This window comes from Gorilla gorilla, chromosome 21, assembly GCF_029281585.2.
Source record: "Gorilla gorilla gorilla isolate KB3781 chromosome 21, NHGRI_mGorGor1-v2.1_pri, whole genome shotgun sequence".
NCBI lineage: Eukaryota > Metazoa > Chordata > Mammalia > Primates > Hominidae > Gorilla > Gorilla gorilla.
In genome coordinates, this window is record NC_073245.2 from 13,873,433 (window position 1) to 13,885,532 (window position 12,100).

Consider the following 12,100-nt stretch of genomic DNA (forward strand, 5'->3'; position numbering starts at 1 on the left):
TAGTAATATGCATTCTTTGCTATTGAAGTCTTACAAATATAAGTTAGTTAGTAATTGCTCCTTGTGGGAGTGAAGAGGAGAAATAGAACATACAGTACACTGTTGTAGCTTACTTGGCATTTCCAACTTCATTCACGTGAAAGCCTTTTTTTCCCCTTATGTAAATTCAGTTCTTGAAATCTCTAGCCTCAGCCTAAATTTCAAACCACCCAGTCAGTTTATTAAAATCAAACCAAAACAAAAAAAAAAAGACAAGAAGATTTGAGTATTTTATCAGCAATCTTAGAACCAAGAAGTTCTAAGAGGGACAGATTACTTGAGATTTGGATGCCTACAGGACCTGAGTTTAACGCAATACACCACAGCTAAATGGGGCTGCAGCAGCATTCCTCAAAGCATGCTTGGTAGCCACATTCTTCTTAGACCAGTTCCTGTTCCCTGGACAATACCATATCATCTTCCCAGGAGTCAATATTCTAGTTTTGCTTCAAAAATGCTCAGAAGTGCCGGGTGCAGTGGCTCATGCCTGTAATCCCAGCACTTTGGGAGGCTGAGGCGGGCAGATCACGAGGTCAGGAGATTGAGACCATCTTGGCCAATATAGTGAAACTCTGTCTCTATAAAAATACAAAAATTAGCTGAGCGCGGTGACGCATGCCTGTAATCCCAGCTACTTGGGAGGCTGAGGCAGGAGAATCCCTTGAACCATGGAGTCGGAAGTTGAAGTGAGCCGAGATCGCACCATTGCACTCCAGCCTGGCAACAAAAAAAAAAAAAGAAAGAAAGAATAAAAAATGTAACAGGTGGCTGGGTGCGGTGGCTCATGCCTGTAATCCCAGCACTTTGGGAGGCCCAGGTGGGCAGATCACAAGGTCAGGAGTTCGAGACCTGCCTGGCTAATGTGGTGAAACCCCGTCTCTACTAAAAAATACAAAAATTAGCCGGGCCTGGTGGCGTGCGCCTGTAATCCCAGCTTCTCAGGAAGCTGAGGCAGATTAGCTTCAACCTGGGAGGCAGAGGTTGCAGTGAGCTGAGATCGCACCATTGCACTCCAGCCTGGGACAGAGTAAGACTCCATCTCAAAGGAAAAGAAAAATGCTCAGAAAGGGGCTGGGTGCAGTGGTACATGCCTGTAACCCCAGTACTTTGGGAGGCTGAGGTGGGAGGACTGCTCGAGGCCAGGGATTTGAGACCAGCCTGGGAGACACAGGGAGACCCCACCTGTACAAATAAAAATAAAAATTAAAAAATTAGTTGGGCATGGTGGCACGTGCTTGTACTACTAGTTACTCTGGAGGCTAAGATGGGAGGATCACTTGAGCCCAGGAATTCAAGGTTACAGTGAGCTATGATATCACTGCTACGCTCCAGCCTGGGTGACAAAGCAAGACTATCTCTAAAAGAGAAAGCTTTTGACATATTAGAAGGAACTAACTTCTTTGTTCTTTATTGAGTATCTTTATGACCACATGAAACACCTTCTGCAAAATCTTTTCTTGAGTGGGTGGATGAGAGGAAAGATTAAAAATTTTAAAAACATGTCACTGATCAGTAGAAAGACCTAAGCTTTCTGATGAAATGGATACACTGGGTTCTAGAGAGAATTATTTTAAAAATAAGACCTATATTTAGACAGATCCTAGTAAAATTTCTGAATTCTAGGATAGAAAAACTGTGATAAGTTTCCAAAAAAAAAAAAAAGTTGTTATAATGGAAAGCATATAGATTTGAGATTTATCTTAGGCCATGAGTATTAGAGTGGGCTTATGGAGTCAGAGAGCCTGGGGTTTAACCACGGATTTGTCAGTAATTTGGGGCTTGTTACTTATCTTTTCTATGTCTCGGTTTCCTCATCTGATAAGACAGAATAATACTAGTAACTATTTCATAAAGTTTTAAGGGAATTAAATGACTCAACACACGAAAAGCACTTAGAACAGTACCTGGGCACATACTGTGTACTTGAGAAATGTTAGTTTTCATTATTAACTAAAATGCAACAATAAAAGATAATGGAATCACTGTCTGTATCTCCATTAAAAGACAGTCAGGTAGACTTCTGACTCCAGAAAGACGGCACAGACATACATTTCCCTATTTATCCAGCTAAATATAACTAAAAACCATGGACATTAAGTTGGACACAAGGTAGCACACTAACTAGGGACCTGGGGACCCAAGGAACCACATGTTAACGAGTTCTCTGGGCTTTGTTTTTGTCTCCTACATCCCAGACTTAGAGCTGGCAAAGTTGGCAAACAAGAATGCCAACAGGTGAAGACAAAAAAAAAAAAAAAGCCCTAATGAACCTGTTCTCTCTAGCCAAAGGATCACAAAAGGAGTAGTCTAACAAGACTGAAAGCTTTTAAACAAGAATTGCCCTACTTCAGCTAAACAACCCAGAAAAAACTATGGCCACACCCCTATAGACATGCCAGCAAAGGCTGAAGGCAGAGCCTAGATTTTCACTCTTGCCAGGATGTAACGAGATGCCCCCCAGCCATCTTGCTGGGATAGTGTTAGAAAAGGCCAAGTAGGAAGCTGAAATCTGTTTTTTTTTTTTTTTTTGAGATGGCGTCTCGCTCTGTCACCAGGCTGGAGTGCAGTGGTGTGATCTTGGCTCACTGCAACCTCCGCCTTCCAGGTTCAAGCGATTGTCCTGCCTCAGCCTCCCGAGTAGCTGGGACTACAGGTGCCCACCACCATGCCCAGCTAATTTTTGTATTTTTAGTAGAGACAGAGTTTCACCACGTTGGCCAGCTGGAATTTTTACACAACATGGTGAAAATGAGGCTCCACCTCAGTGATATCAGTAGAGACTACATGTGGACCCTGACTTCTACCCCTATCCAGCAGTAACAAAGTGACTATACTCCTCCTCAATGGGGTGATGACAGAGGAGGATCTAGTGAAGAATCGGGATTTTACCACCACCAAGTGGCAACAAGCACTCCTACCTTTTCCAGCCAAAGAGGTATCAGTGAAAGCCTAGTTGAGAGCTGGAACTCCCATTCCTGCCCCGTCCCCGCCCCCCATGTCAATAAAGGCTAAATAGGGAACCTGGATTTCTACCTTTACCTGGCATTAATGAAGCAGCATTACAACCCACCGTTTCACTGTCAGAGTGCTGTCAGAGGAAGCCAGTTAACACAGTAGGTTTAAAAAAAATCCAGAGTCTCATAACATAATACACAAAATGTCCAGGTTTCAACTAAAAATTACTCATTGTACCAAGACTAGGAAGATCACAAATCAAATGAGAAATGATAATTAACAGATGCTAATGTCAATGACAAAAATGTTAAAATTATCTGACAAAGATTTTAAAGTAGCTGTCATCAAATTGTTTAAGCAAGCATTTATGAACATGCTTGAAACAACTGAAAACACTGAAACTCTCAGCAAAGAAACAGAAGATATAAAGAGGAACAAAATGGAAATTATAGAACTGAAAAACACAATAATTGAAATAAAAAAACTAAAACTAAGCGATGGGCTCAACAGCAGAATGGAGAAGAAAGGGGAAAGCATAAGTGAACTAGGGCCAGGCACGGTGACTCACGCCTGTAATCCCAGCACTTTGGGAGGCCAAGGTGGATGGATCTCTTCAGGTCAGGAGTTCGAGACCAGCCTGGCAAACATGGCGAAACCCCGTCTCTACTAAAAATACAAAAATTATCCAGGCATGGTGGTGGGCACCTGTAATCTCAGCTACTCGGCAAGCTGAGGAATCTGCACATAAGTGTACAGATTTAAGAAGCTGAACAAACTCCAAAGAGAATAAACCCAAAGAAATCTACAACAAGACACATCGTAGTCAAACTTCTGAAAACTAAAACAACAACAACAAAATCTTTTTTTTTCTTTGCAGAGGTAATTGAGTTAAAACAACACTAAAAAATCTTGAAAGCAACTAAGGAGATACCATTGGGGGAAATAATATGAAAGACACAGATTTCTCATCAGAAACAATGGAGGCCAAAAGGAAGGAACACATTTTTCAAGTGCTGAAAGAAAAGAGCCATCAACCCAAAATCCTACATCCAGCAAAAATATCCTTCAGGAATGAAACAGGAAATCAAGACAGCCTCACATGAAGGAAAACAACGGGAATTTGTTGCTAGCAGACCTACTCTTGAAGAGTGACTAAAGGAAGCTGTCTTAACAGAAAGGAAATGATAAGAAAAGGAACCTTGGAACATCAAGAAGGAAGAAACAACATGGTAAACAAATATAAGGGTAAATACAATAAACTTCCTTCTCTTGAGTTTTCTAAATTATATTCAGTGGTTGAAGAAAAATTATAATTGTCCAACCCGGTTCTAAATGTATTCAGAGGAAATATTTAAGATGAGCATATTAAAAATAAGGGAGGATAAAGGGACATAAAAGGAGGTAACATTTCTAGTCTGAACTGGTAAAGTATACTAGTAGACTGCATATATAATACAATGCCTACAGCAATCAGTAAGAAAACTATACAAAGACATACATTCAAAACACTACAAAAAATCAAAAAGGACTTCAAAAAATTACTCAAGTAACAGAAACAAAAACAGTGAAAACAAATAGAAAACAAAGGTTAAAATGGCAAGCTTAAGTATAAATGATTTAAATATGCCAATTAAAACACAGAGACTGGCAGAATGAATTAAAAAACATCACCCAATAATATGCTGTCTACCTGAAACTCACTTTAAAAATAATGATACATGCATGTTGAAAAGGATGGAAAAAGATATGTAATGCAAGCATTAATCAAAAGAAAGCAGGAGTGGCTATATTAACATCAAAGCAGATTTCACAGCAAATAAAATTACCAGAGAGAGAAAGAAACATTACCTAATGATAAAATGGTCAACCCACTAAAAATACATAGCAATCCTAAATGTGCATGCACAAAACAACAGAGCTGCAAAACATGTGAAGGAAAAACGGACTGAACTGAAAGGAGATATAAACAAATCTATAATTATACTCAAATACTTCAAAACCTTCTCCCAACAGCTGATGAAACAACTAGATAGAAAACCAGCAAGGATAAAGAAAAATTCAACAACACAATTAGACAACAGGATCTACTCAAAATATATAGAGCACTCTACCTAGCAACAGCAAAATATACATTCTTTTCAAATACCCATGGCACCTACACCAGGACAGACCACATTCCTGGTCATAAAACAAATCTCAAACAACCTTTCAAAAATTGAAGTCATATAGTGTGTGTTACTGGACATAGTTGAATCAAACTAGACATTTATAACAGAAGGGTAGCAAGAAAATATCCAAACACTTAGAAACTAATCAACACACTACTAAATAATCTATAAGTCAAAAAGAGGTCTTAAAATAAATTTTTAAAAATACACTGAATTGATTGAAAATGAAAATACTGGCTGGGTGTGGTGGCTAACGCTTATAATCCCAGCACTGTGGGGGGGCCGAGGCGGGCAGATCACCTGAGGTCAGGAGTTCAAGACCAGACTGGCCAACATGGTGAAACCCCATCTCTACTAAAAATACAAAAAAATTAGCCGGGCGTGATGGCACGCGCCTGTAGTCCCAGTTACTCAAGAGGCTAAGGCACGAGGATCGCTTGAACCCTGGCGGCGGAGATTGCAGTGAGCCGAGATCGCGCCACTGCACTCCAACCTGGGTGACAGAGTGAGACTCCGTCTCAGTTTAAAAAAAAAAAAAGGGCTGGACAGGATGGCTCACGCCTGTAATCTCAGCACTTTGGGAGGCCGAGGCAGGAGGTTAGGAGTTTGAGACCAGCCTAGCCAACATGGTAAAACCCCGTCTCTACTAAAAACACAAAAATTAGCTGGGTGTGGTGGCAGGTGCCTGTAATCCCAGCTACTCAGGAGGCTGAGGCAGGAGAATTGACTGAACCCGGGAGGTGGAGGTTGCAGTGAGCTGAGATTGTGCCACTGCACTCCAGCCTGGGTGACACACGCGAAACGCCATCTCAAAATAAAAAAAAAAAGAAAATGAAAATACAACATATCAAAATTTGAGAGACATAGGTAAAGTAGTGCTGAGTGGGCAATTCATGGTACTAAACGCACACATAAGAAAATAAAAAATCTCAAATCAATAATCTAAACTCCTACATCAAGAACCCAGAAAAAGGGCAAGTTAATCAGGAAAAAAAAAATTAAAGAACAGAAACCAGTTAAATTGAGAATAGGAAAACAATAGAGAAAAATCAATGAAACAGAAAGCTGAGTCTTTTCTTTGAAATGATCAGTAACACTGACAAATCTCTAGGAAGAATAACAAAAAAAAAAAAAGAGAAGACACAAATTACCTATATCAACAATTAAATAGGAGAGATCACTACAGACACTGCAGACATCAAAAGGATAAGAAGGGTATACACACATATACAGACATAAATTTAGGAACATAAATAAAACAGACCAATTCCTCAAAAAACACAAACTACAAAAACTCACCCAATATAAAATAGATAATGTGAACAGTTTTATAACTATCAAAGAAACTGAATTAGTCATTTAAAAATTCACAAAAAAGAAAGCTCCAGGCCAAGAGGCTTTTACCAGAGAATTCTACCAAAAGTTTAAATAAGAATGAGCACAAATCCTTGACAATCTTTTGCAGAGAATGGGAGGGAACATTTCTCAAGGCATTTTTTGAAGCCAATGCGACCTTGATAGCAAAACCAGATAAAGACAGTGTCTGGCAAATACAGACAGAAAAATTCTTAACAAAATATTAGCAAGTAGAATTTGGCAATATGTAAATAGAATTTTACAACACCATGACCAAGTAAGGTTTATTCAAGAGATGCGGGGCTGGCTTAATATTAAAAAAAAAAAAAAATCAATGTAATCTATCCATATTAAATGGCTAAAGAAGAAAAATCACATGATCATATTAACTGATTAAAAAAAAACACATTTCACAAACATCAGCACCCAGAAATTAAAAAACTCCCAGAAATAGAAATGGAAGAGAACTTCTTCAACATGTTAAAAAGCATCTACAAAAAACAAACCGGCAAAAACCAACCAAACAATAACAACAAAAACTGTACAGCTAATATTATTCTTAATTGTGAAAGACTGAATACTTACCCCCCTAAGACCGGGAACAAGGCAGGATATCTGCTCTCACCACTCTTATTCAACATAGTGCTGGAAGTTCTAGCCAGTGCAATAAGGTAGAAAAGGGAATAAAAGGCATACACATCAGAAAGGAAGAAATTAAACTGAGCCTATTTGCCAACATCAACATCTACAACAACAAAATCCCAAAGAATCTTCAAAAAAATTTCTAAAACTAATAAATGAGTTCAGCAAGGTTGCAGGATACCAGATACACATATAAAAATCAACTGTATTTTTATAAATTAGCAATGAACATAGGAACACTGAAATTATAAATACAATGACATTTACAATTGTTCAAAAAAAATACAAAGAATTAAATTTAATAAGACATTAGATATGTACAGGACTTATATGCTAAAAATGACAAAATGATGATTAGAGGAATCAAGTAAAATCTAAATAAATGCAGAGACATACTGTGTTCATGGATTTGAAGACTCAGCATAGGAAAGATATTCTCTCCAAATTGATATATACGTTTAACATAATTCCTATAAAAATCCCAGCAAATTTTTTTTGTAGATATAGACAAGTTTAACAAATGTAGACAGAAAGAAAGACAAGGAAATAAAACAGCTAAAGCAATTTTGAAAAAAGAAGACTAAAGGGAGAGGAATCAGTCTATTCAATGTAAGGACTCATCATAGCCTAATCAAGACACTGATTGGTTTTAGCAAAAGGATAGACACATAAGTCAATGGAACAAAATGAAGAACCCAGAAACAGACCCACACAAATAAGCATAAATGATTTTTGAGAAATGTGCAATCCTTTCTCAATGGAGAGAGTATATGGTCTTTTCAACAATTAGTGCTGGACCAATGGGACATCCACAGGCAAAAAAATTGAATCTTGATCTTAACCTCACACACAAAAAAACAACTGAAAGTGGATCATGAACTTAAACTTAAAATGCAAAACAATGATACAGTTACAAAAAACCTAAGAGAAGATATTTGGGATCTAGGATTAGGTAAAAAGCTCCAGACTTGACACCAAAAGCAAGGAGTATAAAAGGAAAAATTGATACACTGGACTTCATTGAAATGAAATGTTTTTTTGCTTTGAAAGACTCTGTCAAGAGGATGAAGAAAGAAGCTAAAGACTAGGAAAAAAATATTTGCAAACCGTACGCCTGATAAAGGGCTAATATCTAAACACAAAACTCAATAGTAAAAAAACAACCAGTTATGGGTTGAATTGTGTTCTCAAAAAGATATGGTGAAGATATAACTCCCAGTACCTCTGAATGTGACTTTATTTGAAAATAGGTTTGTTGAAGATGTAATTAATTCAGATGTAATTAAGAAGTTAAAGTTATACTAGAGTAATCCAATATGACTGGTGTCTTTATAAGAGGAAAAGAGACACAGAGAGAGAGATACAGGAGGAGAGAATGCTGAGTGATATAAGAAGCAGAGACTGAAGGATTGCTGGCTGTCATCAGAAGAGAGGCATGAACAAATCCTTTCTCAGAGCCCTCAGAAGGAACAACCTTGCAATTTTTTTTTTTTGCAAGTGATTCTCCTGCCTCAGCCTCCCTAGTAGCTGGGACTACAGGAGTGCACCACCATGCTCTGTTCATCTTTGCATTTTTAGTAGAGATGGGGTTTCACCATGTTGGTCAGGCTGGTCTTGAACTCCTGGACTCAAGTGATCTGCCCACCTTGGCTTCCCAAAGTGTTGGGATTACATGTGTGAGCCACTGTGCCCGGCCACCAACATCTTGATTTCAGACATCTAAACCCCAGAATTGTGAGACAATAGATTTTCTGTTGTTTTAAGGCACCCAGTTTATGGCATGTTGTTAAGGCAGCCCTAGGAAACAATTCAATTAGAAAATGGGCAAAAGAGACATTTCACCAAAGGGAATATACAGATGGTAAATAAGTACATAAACGTATGTTCAAAATCATTAGCTATTAGGGAAATAGAAATTAAAGCCACAATGAGAAATTACTAAATTAAACCTATCAGAATTGCTAAAATAAAAAATTGTAACAACACCAAATGCTGGCAAGAATGCAGAGAAACTAGAGCACTTTATCTTGTTGGTGGGAATATAATATGGTATAGCCACTCTGGAAACTAGTTTGTCAGTTTCTCGTAAAATTAAACATGCAACTGCCATACAACTCAGCAGTTGCACTCCTGGGCATTTATTCCAGGGAAATGAAAACCTATGTTCACATACAAACCTCAACACAAATGTTCATAGCAGCTTTATCTGTAATGGTCTAAAATTAGAAACAACCCAAATATCATTCAATGGGTGAATGATTAAACAAACTTTGGGTATGCACATCGTCAAATGCCACTCAGCAATAAAAAGAAACAAACTATTGATAGATGCAATAATCAGAGTCACTTTCCAGATAATTATGGTGAATGAAAAAAGCCAATCCCAGGTTACATACTGTATAAGTACACTTATCTTGATGTACTGTAAGAAATCCCTGATGTGATGGAAACCTTCTGTATGTTGACTGTATCAAAATTAATATCCTGGTTATGATATTATACTATAGTTTTACAAGATGTTATCATTACAGGAAATTGTGAAAAGAGTACATAGGATCTTTCTGTACTGTTTATTACAGCTGCATGTGAGTCTATAATTAAAATAAAAATTTTAATTAAAAAATATACAATGGAGCAACATCTATACAGGCCTGATGGAAAAGAACTGTGATATTAGAACTGTATATCCAGCCAAACTATCTTTCATTTGTATAGAAAAAAAAGAAAGAAGGAAAAAGACATTTTCAGACATTCAAGTACATTTCTTTCTCTTTATATAGGTACGTAATCATTCCACTAATTAAAATCCCCCATAGTAATCTAGATTAAGGCTTCAGATTATTTCAGCAAAGCATGGAAGATGGAACGGGGAGAAGAAAGTTAAGTTGTGCTAATAGTTTTATTTTGAAAAGCTATAACTACTTAATTTAAAAAGTTGTTACAGAAGTGTAAGTCTAAATACGTGTTTTAAAATGTAGGGAGCCACAAACAGTATGTGTAATTTTCATGACTAGCAGAGAGGAAAAAGCAGCAAAGAAACTTGGATAATTTCAGCAAAATATAGGGTAAAAAGGGGAAGAAGGGGAGTCATAAGAAAGCAAATTATAGAAATATAAAATAAAATGGTAGGAACAAAATGAAAAACAAATCATGAGAAAAATAAATGGTTTAAATCCTATTTAAAAAGGCTCTAGGCCAGGCATGGTGGCTCATGCCTGTAATCCCAGGACTTTGGGAGGCCGAGGCGGGCGGATCACGAGGTCAGGAGATCGAGACCATCCTGGCTAACACGGTGAAACCCCGTGTCTACTAAAAACACAAAAAATTAGCCGGATGTGGTGGTGGGCGCCTGTAGTCCTAGCCACTCGGGAGGCTGAGGCAGGAGAATGGCATGAACCCAGAGGCAGAGCTTGCAGCGAGCAGAGATTGCGCCACTGCGCTCCAGCCTGGGCGACAGAGCGAGACTCCGTCACAAAAAAAAAAAAAAAAAAAAAGGCTCTAGCTTCCACGATTTGGCACACACACAAAAAACCCCAGAAAGACTCTAGGATGAGGAGAAGCTGGTTAACGGGTACAAAAATACAGTTAGATACAAAGAATAAGTTCTAGTATTTTACAGTGCAATAGGGAAACTGTAGTTAATACTTTGTTGTATTCCAAACACTACGAAATGAAGAAAACTAATTTTTTTTTTTTTTGAGATGGAGTCTCACTCTCTCGCCCAGGCTAGAGTGCAGTGGCGTGATCTCGGCTCACTGCAACCTCAGCATCCTGAGTAGCTGGGATTACAGGTGTGTGCCACCATACCCGGCTAATTTTTGTATTTTTAGTAGAGACGGGGTTTCGCCCTGTTGGCCAGGCCGGTCTTGAAGTCCTGACATTGTGATCCGCCCACCTTGGCCTCCCAAAGTGCTGGAATTACAGACATGAGCCACCACGCCCACCAAGAAAACTAAATTTTAAAAGTCAAAAAAAATTAATGTATATTTCAAAATAGCTAGAAGAGAAGAATTTGCAATATTCCCAACACAGAGAAAAATATTTGAGGTGATATCTCAATTACCATGATTTAATCATTATACATTGTACACATATACCAAAATATCATGTGCCCCCAAAATATGTACAGCTATGCTTTAATCAAAAAAGACTCTAAAATTACATAAGAACAATATTCAGCTATATTATAAGAAAACACTTTAAATGATTCTAAGATATTTTTAAATGCGGGATGCAATAAGAAAATAAAAATATAGCAGGCAAGTATTATAAGAAAGCAAGCAGGAGTGCTAATTATTTTTTAAAAAAGTAGAAATACAGGCAAAAAAGCTATATGAACAATGATGTTTTATAGTGATAGAAATATTAATCTCCAAATGAGATATAACAAAAAAGAGGACATAAACAATACCATTAACAAATAATATATATATTGGCTGGGTGCAGTGACTCATGCCTGTAATCCCAGCACTTTGGGAGGCCGAGGTGGGTGGATCACCTGAGGTCAGGAGTTCAAGATCAGTCTGGCCAACATGGTGAAACCCCATCTCTACTAAAAATACAAACATTGGCCAGGCGTGGTGGCATGCGCCTGTAATCCCAGCTGAGGCAGGAGAAACGGTTAAACTCGGAAGGCGGAGGGTGCAGTGAGCCAAGATCACGCCACTGCACTCAAGCCTAGGCAAAAGAGTGAGACTGTCAAAAAAAAAAAAAAACCCAAAACAAATAATATATATATAGTATATATCTACGTATCTATACTGTGTGTGCGTGTGTGTGTATAACTTTGTGTCTTAACAAAGAAAACACCTTTTCATATGAATCTGGAACATCTACGTTTAGATAAACTATTTATCATGCTATAGGAAGATTCCAAAGAACAGAACTCTTAGAGGCCACAATACGTGACTACAATGTGTAAAATTAACTCAACAATAAAA

General features: G+C 37.9%; 1 protein-coding gene across 6 annotated transcripts in view; it reads right to left on the bottom strand.

The window, feature by feature from the left end:
* Positions 1–12,100, bottom strand: part of RNF24 (ring finger protein 24) — a 94,048-nt gene that overhangs the window by 42,040 nt on the left and 39,908 nt on the right. For 2 of the 6 annotated variants that reach the window (XM_055372504.2, XM_055372508.2), the window contains exon 2: positions 7,104–7,172. The exons of the other annotated variants lie outside the window; for them this stretch is intronic. In XM_055372504.2, the coding sequence (XP_055228479.1) occupies positions 7,104–7,159 (56 nt within the window). In that variant the 5' untranslated portion in view covers positions 7,160–7,172. The remainder of the gene's footprint in view (positions 1–7,103; positions 7,173–12,100) is intronic. 6 annotated transcript variants of the gene reach the window in all.